The 18,609-nt window shown below is 37.4% G+C and overlaps 1 protein-coding gene across 1 annotated transcript in view; it reads right to left on the bottom strand.

Annotated features, from left to right (window-relative positions):
* The window catches only part of PLSCR5 (phospholipid scramblase family member 5), a 53,193-nt gene that overhangs the window by 29,556 nt on the left and 5,028 nt on the right, over positions 1 to 18,609 (bottom strand). Inside the window, exons 2-4 of the mRNA XM_043997288.1 lie at positions 9,676 to 9,729; positions 8,742 to 8,808; positions 248 to 411 (exon numbers count right to left, since the gene is read on the bottom strand). Of these exons, the coding sequence (XP_043853223.1) occupies positions 248 to 411; positions 8,742 to 8,754 (177 nt within the window). The 5' untranslated portion in view covers positions 8,755 to 8,808; positions 9,676 to 9,729. The remainder of the gene's footprint in view (positions 1 to 247; positions 412 to 8,741; positions 8,809 to 9,675; positions 9,730 to 18,609) is intronic.

The following is an 18,609-nucleotide window of genomic DNA, read 5'->3' as shown; positions in this document are numbered from 1 at the left end:
TTTAGGGGGGGAAGACCACAAAATTGCACAATTGTTATCCGCTTTTTTCTTCAATAGGGAAGAAAACAGAAAAATCTTTACACTCATTTTATAATGTGAAACTGATTTTTTAAAATGGAAAAAAATTAACTATTGAACTTTTTTTTCTCAATATCTTAAGCATAAATTTACTTTTGGGCAGAAGGAATCAGGCAGGGTGGAGGGGAAGATGGGGTTGGAGGTTGTAGAAACAGAAAGATAAAAACACCTGGCTCAAGTATTCTAGACCAGGAGCGAGATTGCCTGGTGGTGGGAGAGGTGGTAGTGATACTTGCTTCCTTGCATTCGAAGGTACAGTGGGATGACGGTGATCAGGGTCAGGATAGCCCGGGAGAAAACCAGGAAAGCCTCGAATTTTCTGATTCTGACTACCTGCAAGAGAATTGGCACCATATATAACTTTTTTGTTTTGTTTTGTTTTGTTTTTGCAGGGCAATGAGGGTTAAGTGACTTGCCCAGGTTCACGCAGTTAGTAAGTGTTAAATGTCTGAGGATGGATTTGAATTCAGGTCCTCCTGAATCCAGGGCCAGTGCTTTATCCACTGCACCACCTAGCTGCCCTTGGTACCATATATAATTTTTAAAAGTTGAGACATTGTTCTTATATTGAGGCAGGAGAGTTCATTTGTTTTTTGTTCTGGTTTTCATTTAAGTCTTGATGTGCTTGGCTTATCAATCTATAAAATTAGTCTCTTTCTGCTTTCCCTCTCAGCTGTTTCTCTATAATTCTCACAGCTCATTGAGACTTCTAGCAAGAGTCAATTGAGTTCCATAAAGGACATGAAGCCTGAATTGGTTAACTATATTCTCATTTCTAGCCATTGCATAAAAGTTAAATCATGTAGGAAGGTCCTCTTGAAAATCATGAGTGATGGAAGAACATTGCATGAAAAAGTATAGACAAGGGTGGAGATTAAATGGTAGAAGTCTCTGAATTCCCATATTTCCTAATGTATTCTCCCTAGCTGATATGGACCAGGAATCTCCCAATTTTATATCAGTGTCCTAGACTATTTTCTTTTCTTTTTTTCCTTTCTTTTTTTTTTTTTTTGTGTGTGTGAGGCAATTGGGGTTAACTGACTTGCCCAGGGTCACACAGCTAGTAAGTGTTAAGTGTCTGAGGCCGGATTTGAATTCAGGTCCTCCTGACTCCAGGGCCAGTGCTCTATCCACTGTGCCACCTAGCTGCCCTGTCCTAGACTATTTTCAATTTAGGGAAACATTTTCTTTCATTCCTTCTATCCTGCTTTCTTCTGTACAATCGGCAAATGTCATTTCTCTATCACTTTACAAACACCTCCTCTTGGAATTTATACATAACAATTAAGATTTCTATAATGCCTTACAAAAGACAAAGTGTTTTCATAGGTATTATCTTTCCTGAGCTATCAATGACCTTGTGCTATAGATAGGATATCCCTGGTTCATTATTCTCTCTGGACACCTCTTATTTCTCCCTATCTCTTGCATTCCCATCCTAGAGAACTCTCCTATCTGAGGTCCTGCTCTCCAGGTTGGTGACTCTATCCACGATCACTATTTCAGGAGGAACCCTAGGAATGTTTTATTTTCTTCTGTACTCCTCCTTCTCCTCATCTGTTACATTGCTTGCTTCTTCACCTACACTTTCCTACTTTCCATTTCTGCCTTATGTATTGTGTTCCACCATTAGATGTAAACTCCTTGAGCATGGGGATTCTTTAGATAGATTGATGGATAGATAGATGTATAGACAATCTATCTCTATCTACCTCTATCTCTATATCCGCACCCACATCTACATCTACATCTAAATCTATAGTGTTTAACACCGTGCTTGTCCTATAGTAAACATTTAGTAAGTAAATGTTTATGTAGCTATCAATTATTCTGTTAATGATGGTATAAAATTGCAGTTTTCTTCAAGTATTTGATGGACTGACTGCCTGTGGGGGAAAAATAGCAAATTTACATAGCAATGGCAAATGGAATGAGAATTATTGGCTACATAGTAAGAACCAAAACTAATATTGGTATGCCTGTGTACATGATGGAAAATGCATTAATTACTGATTTTAGCACCAAAGAGGGGGCAGCTACATGGCTCAGTGGATAGAGTCCCAGGCTTCCAGTCAGGGAAACCTGAGTTGAAACTGGACAACCAAAGAAGTAGCAATTTTGCCACACTCTTTCCACTCTACACATTTTTGTACCAATTTCATCAAGAGAAAATTCTGTCATAGAATCTACATTGCAATGAATATCTGAGACTGGACATCTCAATAAAGTATGCTCATCTGCCAAATACCAGTAACTACCAGGGAGTGAGTTAGCCCAGAAGAGCTAGCAGCAACGGCAGATCATGCAAAGAGGCAAAGTTAGGCTTTTGGTCAGGAGAAAATAAAACAAAAACAAAATAAAGCTCAGGCCCCTAATAACTGGAGCTTCTCAAAAGTGGAACAGGCTGCCTCAGTAGGTTTTTCCCCCATATTAAAGCTATTCAAACAAAGACTGGGTAACCATTTATTGGGAATGTCTTTTTGAGGTATTAGCTGGACCAAGTGGGGCACAGGTCCCCTCCAGCTCTGAAATTCTGTGAGCTCCATTTTCTAGATGAGAAAACTGAGTTATAGACATCTTAATTGACTTATGCATTGTAATTCATAGGTAGTAGAGAACACAAATTCAGGACTAGAATGTTAGTCCTGGCTCATAGCCCATGTATAAAAATAATGGACATGTATAGAAGACTTTAAAATTTGCAAAATACTTTATATAGATAGATTGCATATTTATATAGATACATTTTAGAAATGAAAGAGAATGTAGAGATCATCTAGTCCAAAGCTTTTAAAATGGTGAGTAAGGCCATGTAACTGAATGTGGGGCTCCTAAAAATTTTGGTAACAGTAAAAGGTTATATATTGTTGTTTTATTTGTTTGTTTGTTTGTTTTTTTGGTGAGGCAATTGGGGTTAAGTGACTTGCCTAGGGTCACACAGCTAGTAATTGTTAAGTGTCTGAGGCCGGATTTGAACTCAGGTCCTCCTGAATCCAGGGCTGGTGCTCTATTCACTGCACCACCTAGCTGCCCCAAAAGGTTACATATTGTAAATATATATATATATGAAAAATTACAAGTTTGGAAAAATTATATTAATGTTGTAACTCCTGCCACGGTTGCCATTCAAATGTAAAAATATTTTAGATAACTTAGAGGGGGACTAATCTGATTGGGAGCCTAATCTTACTGGAGGACTAATCTGGGGACTTTTGACTGGCTGGCTATCTGACTGCTATTAATTTCCTAAGCCAATCTGTTAGAGCCTTTTAAAAATTTCTCCACTATGCTTCACTCCCAAATTGATAACCAAACGATTAAGAAACCTCTTTATTAAATAATCAAAGCATAACTTATTTATAAAAATCAATGTAAATGATAAGGGTAAAGAACTGCAAATTATACAACCTGTCTGCTTTTAATATAATAAGGGCTGCTGCCGCCGCTTGCCTTAGGGTATGCTCCAGCTTTCTCCAACTTTCTCCTTCACTCCAACTTTACTTTCACTTCTCAGCTCCTTTCTTCTACCTCCAAGCCCTTTGCTTCACTCTTTAACTTCTCTCTCACTACTTAGCCTGGTCTCCTTAGTGAATTTCCTTTTTGTACTGTTTGATGAACCCCCAAGTACTTCTCTTACTGCTCCTTGCTTTCTCCCAGTCCTCTGGCATTCTTCTGTTCTCTTAATCTTCCGGTCTCCTTTACTACCTTCGAACTGGAAAGCCCTTTCTCACTTTCTCTAGTGTCCTTGAGGCAGCCCCCTTTCTGTCCGTTCCTTCCTTACTATTTCTACAACTTTGCTTTCTCCAACCTGTACCCTGTGCTGACCACTTCTGTGCTGACTGCCCCTTCGTCTTGTCATCCCCCCTTTTTATTAACCTGCTCTCTCTCAGGTGAAATCCGGGGCCAAGCCCATGTTGCACGAGCCCACAGCTGGGGCTGGGCGAAGTAAACCCCGGCGTCCCTGAGGGTTTTCATGTGCCTCTTTACTCTGTGCACTGGCTGCACTGTGCCACACTTGTGGCTCGGGGTTTTTGGGTCTGTGCAGCTTAGCCCGGCTCAGAGACCCCAGCAGCTGAAGTGGAGGGGGTGGGGAAGCTCCACTTGGGGAGCCTGAGGTCAATTTCAACACCCACAGTATACCTATTTTATATTCCTATAAACTATGGTGAGTAAATCTATATGTGGTCACCTTATTTCTGTCCCAAGTTTGGGAAAAATTAGCTGGAGTTTGTAATATATTGCTACTTACAAATTAGAAGCTTTAGCACCAGTTTGGGGGCATTAAGCATTTATTAAAGCATATTAGGTATTAGTAAAGATAGAGCACCTTGCCCTGAAAGTTAGGAAAGCCTCACTAGGATCTAAGGAAGAAAAGAGAAAAAGGCACCTTCACTTATGCCTCTTAGGCCAAAAAAGGGAGTCTCTCTGCCTGTGTGACTGGAAGCTTCCTGCAGGTCCCAACGAGAGGCGGTCCTTATATACTGCTTCAAGCTAATTGGCTAACATCACCTAAATCCATTGGTTCACTGGATTTGAGGGCAGTCCATGAGCAGAATGTGCCTGAGGACAGAGTTCAGAGCACACATCCCCCGAGGGCCAGGCTCTCAGGTAGGTGTGGTTTTAATCAAGTCAACTTTAAGTGAGTTAATCAACAAAGCCAATCCAATCAATCCCAATATTATCCTCTCCAGTGGGGCCTTTGGACACCCCCAAACACATTATTTTCTCACAATTCCTGGGTCACATAAAAATTTCTTGGGTGGAAGTGGGTTACAAGTGGAAAAAATTAAAGAAGCCTTGATCTAGTCCAACCCCCTCATTTTACAGATGAAGAAACTGAGGCCCAGAGAAGCAATTGGATTTCCCTGGATTCAGGAGGATCTGAGTTCAAATCCAGCTTCAGACACTTGATGCTTGCTAGCTATGTGACCCTGGACAAGTCACTTAACCCTCATTGCACCACCACCAACAAAAAAATAGATGAAGAAATATGCTAAGAGTTTGTGCCTGGCCTATAATCACACAGCTAGTAAACATGAGAGGGAAAATTTGAACCCAGATCTACCTAATTCCAAGTCCAGTCCTCTATCCATAAAGGCATAAGACCATTTAAAGACTAGAATATCCTTGTAACCTCTTTGAAGGCATAAAACCTTGTTTTCATATTCTAAGCATCTGGAATGTTTTGCATATACAATAGGTATATCTTCTAACCTAGTTTCATCCTATATATACTAATTTAATTACATCAGAGCTTTTTAAACCTTTTCCCCTTAGACCTCTTTTCATCTGAGAAATTTTTATGAGACCCCAGGGAATATAAGTATATAAAAAAGGTAGACAAATCAAACATTTACTAGCAAACTTTTTGGGACCCCTACATTGTTATGCAGCTTCACATGAGGTCACAAGCCAAAGTTTAAGAAGTTTTGAATTACATGAAGTCTTCTACAGTAGTATGTATGCTCCTTGAAAGCAGGGATTGTTGTGTTTTCACCTTCCTTTGTATTCCTAGCAGCTAGCAGGTTTGGGCAGCTGGTGAGCAATTAGTACTTGCCAATTGATTTCTTTTATTTTTTTTTCAAATGAAAAAAAAGTCAATTGTTTTCTTTTTCTTTTTCTTTTTCTTTTTTTTAAGTGAGGCATTTGGGGTTAAGTGACTTGCCCAGGGTCACACAGCCAGTAAGTGTTAAGTGTCTGAGGCTGGATTTGAACTCAGGTACTCCTGACTCTAGGCCCGGTGCTCTATCCACTGTGCCTCCTAGCTGCCCCTCAACTATACTATTGTAATAGTCTTTGAACTGGGTTGTCTGCCTCCATATACAATTCTTCCTTCACACAGATGTCAATATCATATTTGTAAATCCGAGGCCTGAACAGATACTTCTCTAAAGGCATTGTCAGCAAGTTAAAATAGATTGTAATATCCCAACCTATTTAGTGTGGCAATTTGAGCCCCATCAGTGTGACTCCAACCTACCTTTCCAATCTTACTGTATCACATTGTTCTCTTTCATGTATGCTTTGTTCCAGGCAAGGTTCTGGATACAATCTTTTCTCTATCTTCCATGGATTTATGTAGACCCCTTTCCATTCCTGAAAGTTACTGCTTTCATATCACAGCTTTATAGAACCATCTAAAATCAGATCGCTTCATCATATCTCCACAAACTCTTTCTTGGTTGACCAATGTCTTCTATTTCCTAGAGGGTTTTCTATGGAGTTCTCCCTTGCCCCATTACTCCCTAACTTGTACTATAATTGTAGCCACAAGAAATCATTGTGAGTATGAGCAATTAGTCTATTTTTCTCAAGATCCTCAGGAGAGCTGGTTGTCATTCATCTACTGAATCTGCCATCAGCAGGAGGTTTAACTGAGTTCTGATGTCAGTCTAAGGGTATGTGTATGTCTATCAAGCAAATCACTTGGCTGCACTTATAACTGTCAACTAAATGGCTCTGCTCAAAGGATCTCTACTTTAATAAGCAGTTTAATTGGATTAAAGTAAAAGGTAATAAAATGGGGGAAAATTCCTCACATGTAACATTAACTATATAGTCAGTATAGCTGCTTCTCCTTTTAAATCTAAAATACTCAGTTCCTAACATTAAGTCAAATTTCTCTCAAGATAGAAATTTGTTTCCTAAAAGTTCATGGGTAAATAGAGACACCAATGAAACCTAAGTTCTCAGTGTAAATATTTTTAATTAATCAAGACATTCTATCATTATAATCCATTTAAGTTCTACAGGGGTCCACAAGTGTCTAAATAGATTTGTATGTTTTCCATGTGCTATACAATTTCAGCACAATGCAATATGTTACCAATACCATAATATCAATTTTCAGTTGGGAGTCTTCCCCTTAAGTCTGGAATCCTGAGCCATATCATTTCCATTTATTTAAATATTGTAGCATTTTCTGGTGGACTGATGATATTTTGATCTTAATCTTCCTTTCCAGCCCCTGATTTCTTCAAAGAATTAGACCACCAGAAGAAGAAGAAGGAAATTCTTTGAATTTCTATTTTGCTTTGAATTTCTATCTACTCTTTTAAAAATGTATAACTACCTAATAAATATTTTATATACTCAGCAACACTTTACCTCACAGGCCATAGTTGTTCCTCTAACTCGTGTTATATAAAGTTGAGAAGTGTTTGGGACCAAGTGGGGGTGTCATACTTGAATAAAAGCAAAAAGCCTTGTTACATCTCTTCCCACCACTATTCAATATCCCATTCCCTCACTTGGTTTAAAATATATAAAACCGAAGCACAAGTGTATAAAAAATTCATGACTTTCCTGGTTAAAGTGTGTTTTACATTTTGTTTGGTTCTACAAGTACAACTTGAGAGCTAGAATGTTCTAAAACTTTGAAGGAAAAGGAAATTTTACCTCAAGCTTTTGATTTTAAATTCACAAAAGATCATATTTGGTTAAGAAACAAATGTCATAAATAATCACTAAATATTCCATAAGTCCATCTTGGGCTATCAACTTGTTGGTCTCATCATCTTATTTGGATTTAAGTTCAAATTTTCTTAGCAAGTTTCTTAATTGTACCCCGTCATGATAAAACTTTTTTTTTTATTACAGCCTGGGGTCGAATAGCTTTTTTGGATAATGAGATAAAAAGTTATACTATGATCAAAATTCTTATAATTTCCATAGGGAGTATTAGCAAGAATGCACCTCATTACATTCCTACCAAACAAAACAAAACAAAACAAAACAAAACAAAACAAAACAATACAGAGCTTCCCTTGTCTTCTGAAAGCTTATTCAAAGTCCGAAGGCACTAATGATATTTCCATAGTGTTTCAGGGACAAAGAGGACAAACTTTCTTGGGGAGGTGTGTGTGTAGGAGGAGGGCACTCAATGCTATTTATCAGTTTGCTTAAAATAAGACCAAGATTTTCATTTTGCTTATAACATTTCATTTATGGCAAAAGAGACTTACAGGCTTCTTACACTATACCTTGGCAACATTTATCTGTAGCTTAGCAAAAGACAACACACACTGACTTCATAAAATGAAATAGCTCAGTTCTAATGAGGACTAGCTCATCTCTTTCTCCTTTCTTCCATGGTTATTCAAAAGATCATTCCTCATATTTTAAAGACCAAAAAAAAGAGAGATTATATCCATATATGTGAGTGTATATACACACACACACACACACACACACACACATATATGTATATATATAATTTCCCAATTTTCTGTATACACATATAATTTCCGCAAACTGGAGAATATCCCTCACCCTTTAACATTTCCTAACCTCTACATAGAAGGCAAATGTACAAATCCCTTTAACCTTGGAATTTTTATCTCACTGGATGTCATTTAATGTAGTTTTGTCTAGTCTTCCTTTGAGAAGCTCTTCTTATTAATGCAATACTCACACCAGTGCAAACATTGTTTCTATCTAAATATTTTTATTTTACTAGGAACAATTTTAGATAATACTGCAATCATATTAAAGGTAAAAAAAAAAGTTTAATCAGCTATAGCACATCTGTGATCAACTTAAAGAACTCATGATAGAAGAAATATTTGCTAGAAATATATCCACATATATATATATGTACATATATAAATAGACATGTATATAAGTGTATACATATATATATATTTTTTTTCCTATGCTCTTACCTTGAGAGGCCATGCAGATGTCTGAGTCACCTCTTCAAAGGGAGCCAGGTTAAAAGGAATGGCTTTTCTTGTTGCAGCAATGAGAGAAAACACAGCATGTGTAAAACTTCAGAAGGTGTCTACCTCTTGTCAGCTTATAAAATAACTGAAGAAGTGAGTGCTTTGCTCCAGTTCCAAAATGCTGCACTTGATGAATGTGGACAACAGGGGGAGACCATGATGCTATCTTATACGGTCAACATGACTGAAAGTCATTTGATACCTTGGTGGCAGAAGGAAGAATTCAGAACCCATGTAAATGAGGACATAGTAGAGCCCATCTGCTTCTCAGTAAAAAAAAATGTCATCTCACCTTAGCTTTTCTTCTGACAATTACAATAGTGTGTGTGTGTGTGTGTTTATTCATGTGTCTCTGTGTGTTTTCCATTCACATTATGATTTTTTCTTTCTAATTTTTGGGCCACATAGAATACTTTTGCAAGTTTATTATTATAATAAAGGATCTGAATGATTGAATGTCTTTACAATTCTAAATTCACTTTCAAAATATAGAGAATAAAAGGATGACTATCAAATTACATTCTTTTTATTTTTCTGTTTTATTATGAACTAATAGATTACCTCAGAGACTATCTTGTCTAAACTGCACCTGACCAAGACACTTATTAAATTCCCCCTTAATTTTCACTCCAGAGGAAGATGCTTTTTTATTATTTTGGATTCAGAAACAGAGTCTACTTTAAAAAAATGTTTTTGTCTCATTTCAGACAATAATAGACACATTTTAAACACAGAACTCTAGTCAACTTACAAATCAATATGTAAAGCCTCTAATTACCTACATTGTGCATTGAAAGAAAGGGAACTATAACCTTGACCTGGAAGCTCATATTTCTAGCACAGGTGACTAAGTCACCATGGAGATGATACTCACCTGGTTTATCGTACTGACAATGATGATTTTCAGCTGTTGGACTGGGAGGACCTGCTACAACATCAACAAAATTTTAACAGAAAATTTTAGGCCATCACTTTAATACTGTAAGTTGAATTGATAAACATATTCTCTCTCTCTCTCTCTCTCTCTCTCTCTCTCTCTCTCTCTCTCTCTCTCTCTCTCCTCTTTCTTTCTGTTCCATTCTCTCTCTTTCTTTACCTGTTCCTATCTGTCTGTCTGTATGTCTGACTTTTGTCTCTGTCTCTCTCTCCCCAACATTTAAAAGTAAGGACAACAAAATTTACTTCTAAATTAAGAAATCCAAACTAAAAGGTGATAATTATTATAATAACTTATATCTGTATAGAAGTTTAGGATTTGGCACAGAATATTACATATATAACTTCTTTGAATAATCTTTAGCAGTTTTAGGCTGACTTGAGTATTTTTGTGGTGGGCTGTTATTTGATTATCATTGAATCAGGACATCATAAGTAGGAATGCTTGAAGATCAGCCTTGTTTTGAATAGGATTTGTCTTTGTACACTGAGCACCTAGTACATATTGGATATTTAATCAATTCTTGCAGATTCACTGGGCCAGTCAACAAGGTGCTTTGCATAGAAATCAGAGGCTTGTCAACTTTTCTGATGCCAGAATGAAGTAATAGTTCAGCTCCAACCACAGATATTCTAAACTCAATTCATTTCCTTCCAATTAATTTCATTTCAACATGTGTGTATTAACTTCCTTCTATTAGTAAATTACTTTCTCTATTGGTGTTTCCATGGCATTTGGGTTTGGTTTTTCCAAAGCCACAACTAAGACTGAGTTCAAGTAGCATCCACATAAAGTCAGGAAATATGGCAGCTACAGCCTGGTGCTAGCATTACCCTCTGCCTGCCCAGTCTCCCTCTGGTCTGCGGCAGGTTATCTGCCCTTGTCAACAATCAAGCAGAGTCATCTGGTTTCATGATATCATCCTCCTTGGCAGCATAGGATTCTTTCTCTCCTGCCATGTTCCACTGTGCCACTTGGCTTCAATATCTAAAGGGCAAAACTTCATTTGTTGCCAATGCCTTTCTTTTATTTTTTTCTTAACCTACAGAGGCTCAAAATCCAGTGCATCAATCAATTTCCATAAAGGAGTACAGCCTAATAAACTCCAGAATCATAAAACATAAGTTCTAATACCTCTCCCTCAATAATGGGGATTTTCTGGTATTTGGGGGGAAAGTATCAGACAGGGTAGATAGAGCCTACTTAGGAAGGATTCATAAGAAGGACATTGTATCATAGGCAATAGAAATGATGTGGTTCAAACCATATCTAAACCAGCATTCCTTCAATGGCATCCCCAAGTTGTCATTTATCTAAGGTGGATGCTGTATTGTTAGCCTTTCCCAACTCCCCCAAGGATCCAACCCAGTGCCTTGAACATGGTATATGTTAAACATATTTGTTGCATTGAACCGTCAAAAAACTGAACACCAACTATGTGCAAGGCTCTGTAAAGAATACAAACTTGAATCAGGTAAAACCTCTCCCTTCTAGGAGCTTATAATTGAATGGGGTTGTAAAGGAATCCTGTGAGTAACAAAGAAACAAAACAGATTATGAATCGTGCTGTGAACAGTGCAGAGGACTAGGAAGATGGAGTGATAGAGTGAGAACACAATTGGTTGAAAAGACCAGGGAAGGTTTCATGAATGAGGTGGCCTTTTTTCTGGGCAGGATGGATAGAATTTTGGTTGGTCAAGATCCAGGGAGAGGATATTCCAAGGAGAAGAAAAACCAGGAACAATGCAACAAAAATTTACTAAATGCTTACTGTGTGCAAGACCTTTATCTTCTTGGTTTATGTTAGAAAAGTAGATTGGTTCTGTCAAAAAGTAGGTGAGTATTATGGAACTATAACACACCTTCTCCAAAGCTCTAGCGACTCTATTGCCTTTAGGCTAAAATACAATACAACCCCTTTTCACCAGAGAAATCTTCACAGGACCCTGGATATATAGGTATATAAAATAGGTATACGAAACAAACATATACTGTCAATTTTTTGGCAATCCCTACATTCAGTAATACAGCCCTATATGGGGTCTCAACCTACAGTTTAAGAAGCTTTACTATAGGCAGTGGAAAGCCACTGTTGATGTTCAAGCAGGAGAATGATGATGAGAATTAAGCTCTAGGAAAATTATCTTGAAGTTTTTTTGTTTTGTTTTGTTTTTGGGGTGTGTGTGTGTGTGTGTGTGTGTGTGTGTGTGTGTGTGTGTGTGTGTGTGTGAATTGAATGTAATAGAGACAAGCAGCAGGGGCAATACTTAGAAGGCCATTGTAATAGTTCATGTGACTAGTAAGAATCTCCTTCATTCAAGCATTGTGATGGCCTCTAGTGTTTAACATTACAGAATTGTAGATGTAGGGTTGGAAGGAACAATAGAGGCTACTGAGTTTCAGCATCTCTTTTTACAGATTAGAAAATTGAAGCCCAGGTTTTGGCTTGCCCAGGGTCATATAGTTAGTAAGTATCACTGTTATATACTACTTACAATGAACTAATACAAATATACTAATGGAAGTCATTAACTTCTCTGAGCCTCGGTTTCGATAAAAGGAATGAATTGGACTAGAGGATATATATCTATGGTCCCTTCTAATTCTAAAATTCTAAGATTCCTATGAAATTCATCACCCTCCCCCCCCCCCTTTCTGCCAGCAATGATCTTTTTCCTCTTCTGTCTGACTGGAAAGCTCACTGTCATATTTGACCCATCTCTATCCCTTACCTTCATTTCCCAAAACAGCTAAGCACTATCAATTCCTCCTTTATAAGATTTATGACCTCTATCTCCTCCTTTCTGCTCCCATTGCCATCACCCTAGACCAGGCTCTTATCTCTTACAGGTTATTGTAATAGGTTCCTAAAGAGCTTCCCCACTTCTAATTTCTCTCACTTTGAATTGTGTTTTCACGTTGTTGGCAGATTTGCCTTGGGCAAGTAATTTCCTTCTGGATTCAGACCTCTATTTTCCTCAACTATAAAATATCAGGATTGGATTAGGTGACTCAAAGTCCCTTCAAGTTCTTTCCTTTTGTGATTTCTTTTTTGCATCCCCCTAATGATCAGTTTGATCACATCACTCCACCACTCAAAAATCTTCCATGGCTCTTTATTGACCTGTTAATTTGCCTAAACATTCAAGCCCAGCAAGAGAGGCCCATTGCCATTGGGTTCCTATGAACTTTTGCACCTTAAAACTTGATTATTCCCTTTTATACATACTATGTTCCAACTAAATTACACTTTACTCTCTGTGTGTTTCAACCTCAGTGTTTTTGTTAACAACATTCCTTATGCCTGGCAAGCCCTTCTCCCATATATATCAGCTGAAACCCATGCTTCAAGATGCCAGTTCAAGTGTGTCCATCTCCTGGAAACTTCAACCATTGATTAGTGACTATGCCCATCTAGAACTCTATTCAACAAACCTTAAACACCTCCTGAATGCAGAACATTACTCATCTGCCAATATGATTTTACTAAAATACAGGTGAGTTCACATTATTTGCTCCTCTATTTAATAGAGCTCTTTAGTATCTCGAGGAGGAAATGTAAAATCCTCTATCTTATATTTAAAGACTTTCACAAACTAGCCACTTGCTACCTACCCACACTTTACTTCTCTCTCTACAGTCTAATGATCCATGGACGTTGGCCTTCATGCTATTTCTTACATATAACACTTCAGCTTCCCATTCTATGTTTGCACTCTCTGTCCCCTCTTGCCTGGAATACTCTCTCTCCCTCCTAAATTTTCTTCAAGGTTCCTCTCAAATCTTGGTTTCCTCTGTTGTTAGTGCCTCATCTTCCTTTCTCTTGAGATAACCATCCATTTACATTGTATGTTTATAGTTATTTGCATATTGTCCTCCTTAAATAGAATGTGAGATCCTTGAAGGCAAGGACCACATTTTTAATAAAACATTATTCTGAAAAGAATACTATAGGTTTTATCATTCTGCCAAAGGAGTCCTTGAAACAAAAACTTTAAGAATACATGGTATAAAGGGAACTCCCATTGGATGAAACTATGAAAATCTTCTTACCTAAGGAATTTTCCATGGAAGCAAGCATAGCACTAGAAGCTATACCTCCATTTTATTGTTTTGAAAATCTTCTCAGTGACATTGTGCTTGTGTGTCTTTCCTTTTCCTGATCTTCCCAGAGATTTTTGAGAAGTGCCAGCCAAAAGATTGTAGAGGGTGTGGTTTTTACCCTTCCTACTTCCACTGTCAACAAATTAACAGAAAATATAGCTGCTTCTCTTTGACTTGACCATTCTGTCAGGAAGAAAGCCAAATAGGCAGAAAGAGCAAGGAGTACTTATGTCAAACCTAGGTCACATGGTTTTGGGTTTCTTCTTACTTAATAGTACACCATTGCCATAGCATTCTAGCAAGAAATGTGTTATGTTTATCAGTGCTTCCCTTGGAACTTGGATCTTTCTACACACTGTCCCTGATTGTTGTTCCTCTACATTCCTAGAAATTATAAAGTGTATCACACTTGCCAATGGAAATGATGCTATAATTTGAGAGTGTGTTCTTATCCAAGGACTTGGCATAAATTCATCATCTTAATAAAAACTGATATTTTAAAATGCATTAAAGTTTGAAAAGATGTTTCCAAACTCTAGCTCATTTGTTATATCATAGGTATGCCAACAGTGCAAACACATAGCTGTTAACCTTTATAACCATTTAAAATAGTAAAAATATAGTCTAAGTGATTTTAAAAAATCTCATATTTTGAAGTGACTTCAGAAATTCTCTAGTCCAAGGTAAAACAGGAAAAAAAATCCCCTTTGCAATATACTCAACATGTGGTCATCCAGCCTGTGTTTTAAAACCTCCAGGGAGAGACCTCATTCTGTTTTAAATAAGTATGATATCTGGGAAATATTTCTTGATATCAAGTGTTAAATTTCTCCTTTGTAACATACGCTCATTGCTCTTGGGTTTTCCCTCTAGGTTCTGGCAAAAAAAGTGTCAACTCTCTTTCATGTGACAACCTTTGAAATACTTGGAGAGAACTCTTATGGTTTTCCCAAGTTTTCTCTGATCTAAGCTAAACATCACCAGTTCCTTTATCTGAATCTTATTTGGCTTGAACCAGCCAGCCTGCCTTCCTTCCTTCCTTCCTTTCTCCCTTGCTCTCTCCTTCCCTCCCTTTGCACAACCCTGCCTCACTTAAATCCAATTCATTTGCAGGTCATGACATCACCCTACCAATGCCTTGGTTCTCTTTGAGAAGGAAGGACAAACAACAGCAACAACAATCTGGTTTAAACTAAAAACCCTTAACCAGTGTGGAAATGCAGAAACAAGGGTGAAATTAGAATGAGAGGACCTGAATTTTAATTCAGGTTCTGACAATTACTACATGTGTGATTTTGGCCAAATCAAACTAACTCTTCTGTGCCTTGAATTCCTCAGTTTGTAAAAATAAAGAAGTTAGAGAAGATGACTTATGAGATGCCTTCTAACTCTAGGTCTGTTTTTCTTTGATCCTATAATCTTATGACTATCCTAGTTCTCCTCCTTTAGATACCCTTCAGCTTATAAATATCCTTCTTTTTTTTTTTTTTTTTTTTTTTTTTTTTTTTTTTTTTTTTTTAGCGAGGCAATTGGGGTTAAGTGACTTGCCCAGGGTCACACAGCTAGTAAGTGTTAAGTGTCTGAGGCCGGATTTGAACTCAGGTACTCCTGACTTCAGGGCCGGTGCTCTATCCACTGCGCCACCTAGCTGCCCCATAAAATCCTTCTTAAAATGGTGTGGCCAGAATTATAGTAGTGATAGGGTAACTCATGAAATCATCAGCACTGTAATATAATATATACATTGTTTTAATACTTGACAATCATTCCATGCTACAGTTGATGGCTTTATGAGTTTCTGTGGTGAAGCAAATTTGTTACCTACAATCCACTTTCTGGAGGGTTTCTCTCCAAATTTAGCCAGTCCATACTTTGCTTAACAGAAATAAATATTTTGTTGAATCTATACTGGCAGACTTCCCAAATGGGTGAGAAGACCCGATAGACCTTTTGCTTCAAGACATTCTCACTATAAATGAAATCAAAAGGTGTAAAATTACAGTTAAATAGAAAAAAAAACCCTCCTAATATTTCCTTCTCACAGCGATGAGTAAAGGAGTAGTTAAAATCTGACTATGATTCCAAAGGCAGAAAGAAACCTTGCATGGAATTGTTGGCCATCTCATCTTGCCATACCTGAAAAATCCCAGAACAGAAATGGATGTCAAAGGACAGTTATTCCAATTTATATGTGCCTAAGAACTTGAAAGTCCATATCTCATATATGTATATTTGCATGGGCCAGCCCCCATTCCTAGTATTCACTCATTCCTCATCTGTGATTCTTTGACATTCTCATCTTCATTCAAGGCTAAAATCAAGTGCCACTTCCTCAATGACTCCTTAATTCCCAATTTTGATCACCCAAATCCCAAGTTGTTAGTGTTCTTTACTGGTTTTGGACATTTATTACTTGGGGCTAGTCTTGTAATTATTTGGTCTCAGTTTTCTCATTTGCTAACCCTTCTACCATTTAGTCTATTTTTATAGTATTATATTAAATTATGCTAAATTCATACATGTACATATTTTATCCTCACAGTATAAGGTGAACTTCCTGAAGACAGGGACTGTATTGCTTTTATCTTTGTATTCTAGCACCTAGGGCATTTTAGGAGTTTTAAAAACTTTGAGGAATTAGGAACCCAGGGTCATCTCTACGCTCAAGGAAGACTCACAGTATAGAAAACATGTCATTGGAGAAAAGTGTTTCTTTACTCATTAACATGGGGCTTGGAATAAATCAGAATTTTCTCCTGTGAGAAACAAAACCAAAGATGACCAGATAACGGAACAGACATATCTAGGAATCAAGAGATGAATAAAGATTAGATTGACCAACTAGATATCAGGACAGACATACCTAAGAAGTAAGGGGAGATGGAATTCTATAGCAGGAAAATCAATTAGGTGTGCCTACTACCTGACCTGAGCTAGGAGGCAGAGATAACCGCAGATGTCAGAACCATCATTTCAAAAAATATCCCGCACTGCTCTCAGGAATATGACAGGCATCTAAGCTTTCCTCACCCAACCCCAAAAGGGGACTTTCCATTTTAAGGTTAATACCCCATCTATCCTCTATAAAAGCTTTTTCCCACCTTCTGTTATGGGAGGATAATGTTTCTAAGCCACCTTCTCCTGAGCGGTGAAGTCTTTGACTTTTCTCACTTGTTCACTTTCTCTAGTGTCAAATAAAAGACCATGTTAATTCTAATTGGACTGTGTGAGATAGTGTAATTCTTTGTTGAGAAATACCTAAGGACAGCTACCTTTTTCCCCATGACACTCATAAATTTTGCAAGTCTAAATATCATAAACTAAATGATATTAAATATCCTTAGGACCTTTAATTAACCTTTAATTTAATTAATACCTTTGCTTTTTAAAAATAGAACTTTAATGGGCTTTAATTTGGAAATCCCTGATCTCCTAGAAAGGTATTCAAGGAATTTGGTTTCACAGCTTCCCTTAAGTTAGTCATCTTGGTTTTTCCCCCCATCTGGACTGTTAATTTAATGATTTTAAGAAACTCCAAGTGAGGAAATTCCTTCTAATGACACGGGCTGTTCTAGAGAAATGTCTAGACACTGAGAGTTTAAATGATTTGTCAAGGGTCACTGAGTCAATATGGATCAAAGGTGAGATTTGAATCCAGGTCTTTCTGACTCTAAGGCTGGCTGTAAAATATTCAGTATGCCATGTTCCCTTTCTGAAATTAGTGGACTCAATAAGTATTTTTATTGTTGAAGATGGTCACAGTAATGTTTGGGATGATGGAATCTCTCCCATTGAAAATCATCTTGAAAAGGAAGGTCATATTCAGCAATTTTCCCCTTCCCCTTCTACTGCCTCAGTTGATTAATACCTACAGATGCAGTCACATGTGCAGTATCAGACAAAAATAGTGCCACCAAGAAACAACAAGGGATGTTAAATCATCCTTAGTTTTCACTGCACAGGGAAATGACACGTTGACTTTCCACTTCAACAGGAAAGGCAAAAACAACTGACAGGTCATTATAAAGAACTTTTTTTTTTTTTATAGAGAAGCTTCCAAATTTCTCTCCCACCATTTGTAAGGCAGGCAAGAGAAGATTCTAACAAAGCATTTCTTGTCATTTTAATATTCAGTTATGTGACCTTGTGCATTATCCTCCTTGTAGCTTTTTTCTGTCTTTGAATTTTACTATTTGAAAGAAACTGCTGTCAGCCATGATGATTTATAAAAATGTAAAATAAAATCAGGCTCACCTCTAAACTTGAAGTAGGTGGCACTCTACTATCCAGAGTATTGTTTAGATATGACTACTATTTTTCTAGTCAAAACCAATTGTGGTATGGCAAAAAGAGAGCTGGATTTAGTTTTTGTGTTGAATCTTAGCTTAGCCATGTATTACCTGTGAGACCTTAGACAAATAACTTTCCTTTTCTGGACCTCAGTCTCTTCATTTGTAAAATGAGACCTGTGAGGTTCTATTCTGCTGTAATTTGATGATCCTAAGAACCTAGTGTAAATAATGAAATTTATGACTTCTTTGCTCTCTTCCAATGGCCTTCCCCCCTCCACACACTTCAAGAACTACCTCCCCTCCTAAAATTTAGAATGTTTACAAAGTCCCCTGGTTTCCCAGTTACCACCTGTGCAGTATTTTACCCAAACCTTTGCTGCCATGGTAGTATTGATTTCATTCATTCAAAAAATATTTGGGTATTTCTTATGTTCCAGGTTATCTGCAAGTCTCTGTAAGGAGGTACAAAGTCATA

The sequence above is a fragment of the Dromiciops gliroides genome, chromosome 3 (genome assembly GCF_019393635.1).
Source record: "Dromiciops gliroides isolate mDroGli1 chromosome 3, mDroGli1.pri, whole genome shotgun sequence".
Classification (NCBI taxonomy): domain Eukaryota; kingdom Metazoa; phylum Chordata; class Mammalia; order Microbiotheria; family Microbiotheriidae; genus Dromiciops; species Dromiciops gliroides.
Note: the sequence above shows the minus strand (reverse complement) of the source record. Positions and strands in the feature narration are given on the sequence as shown.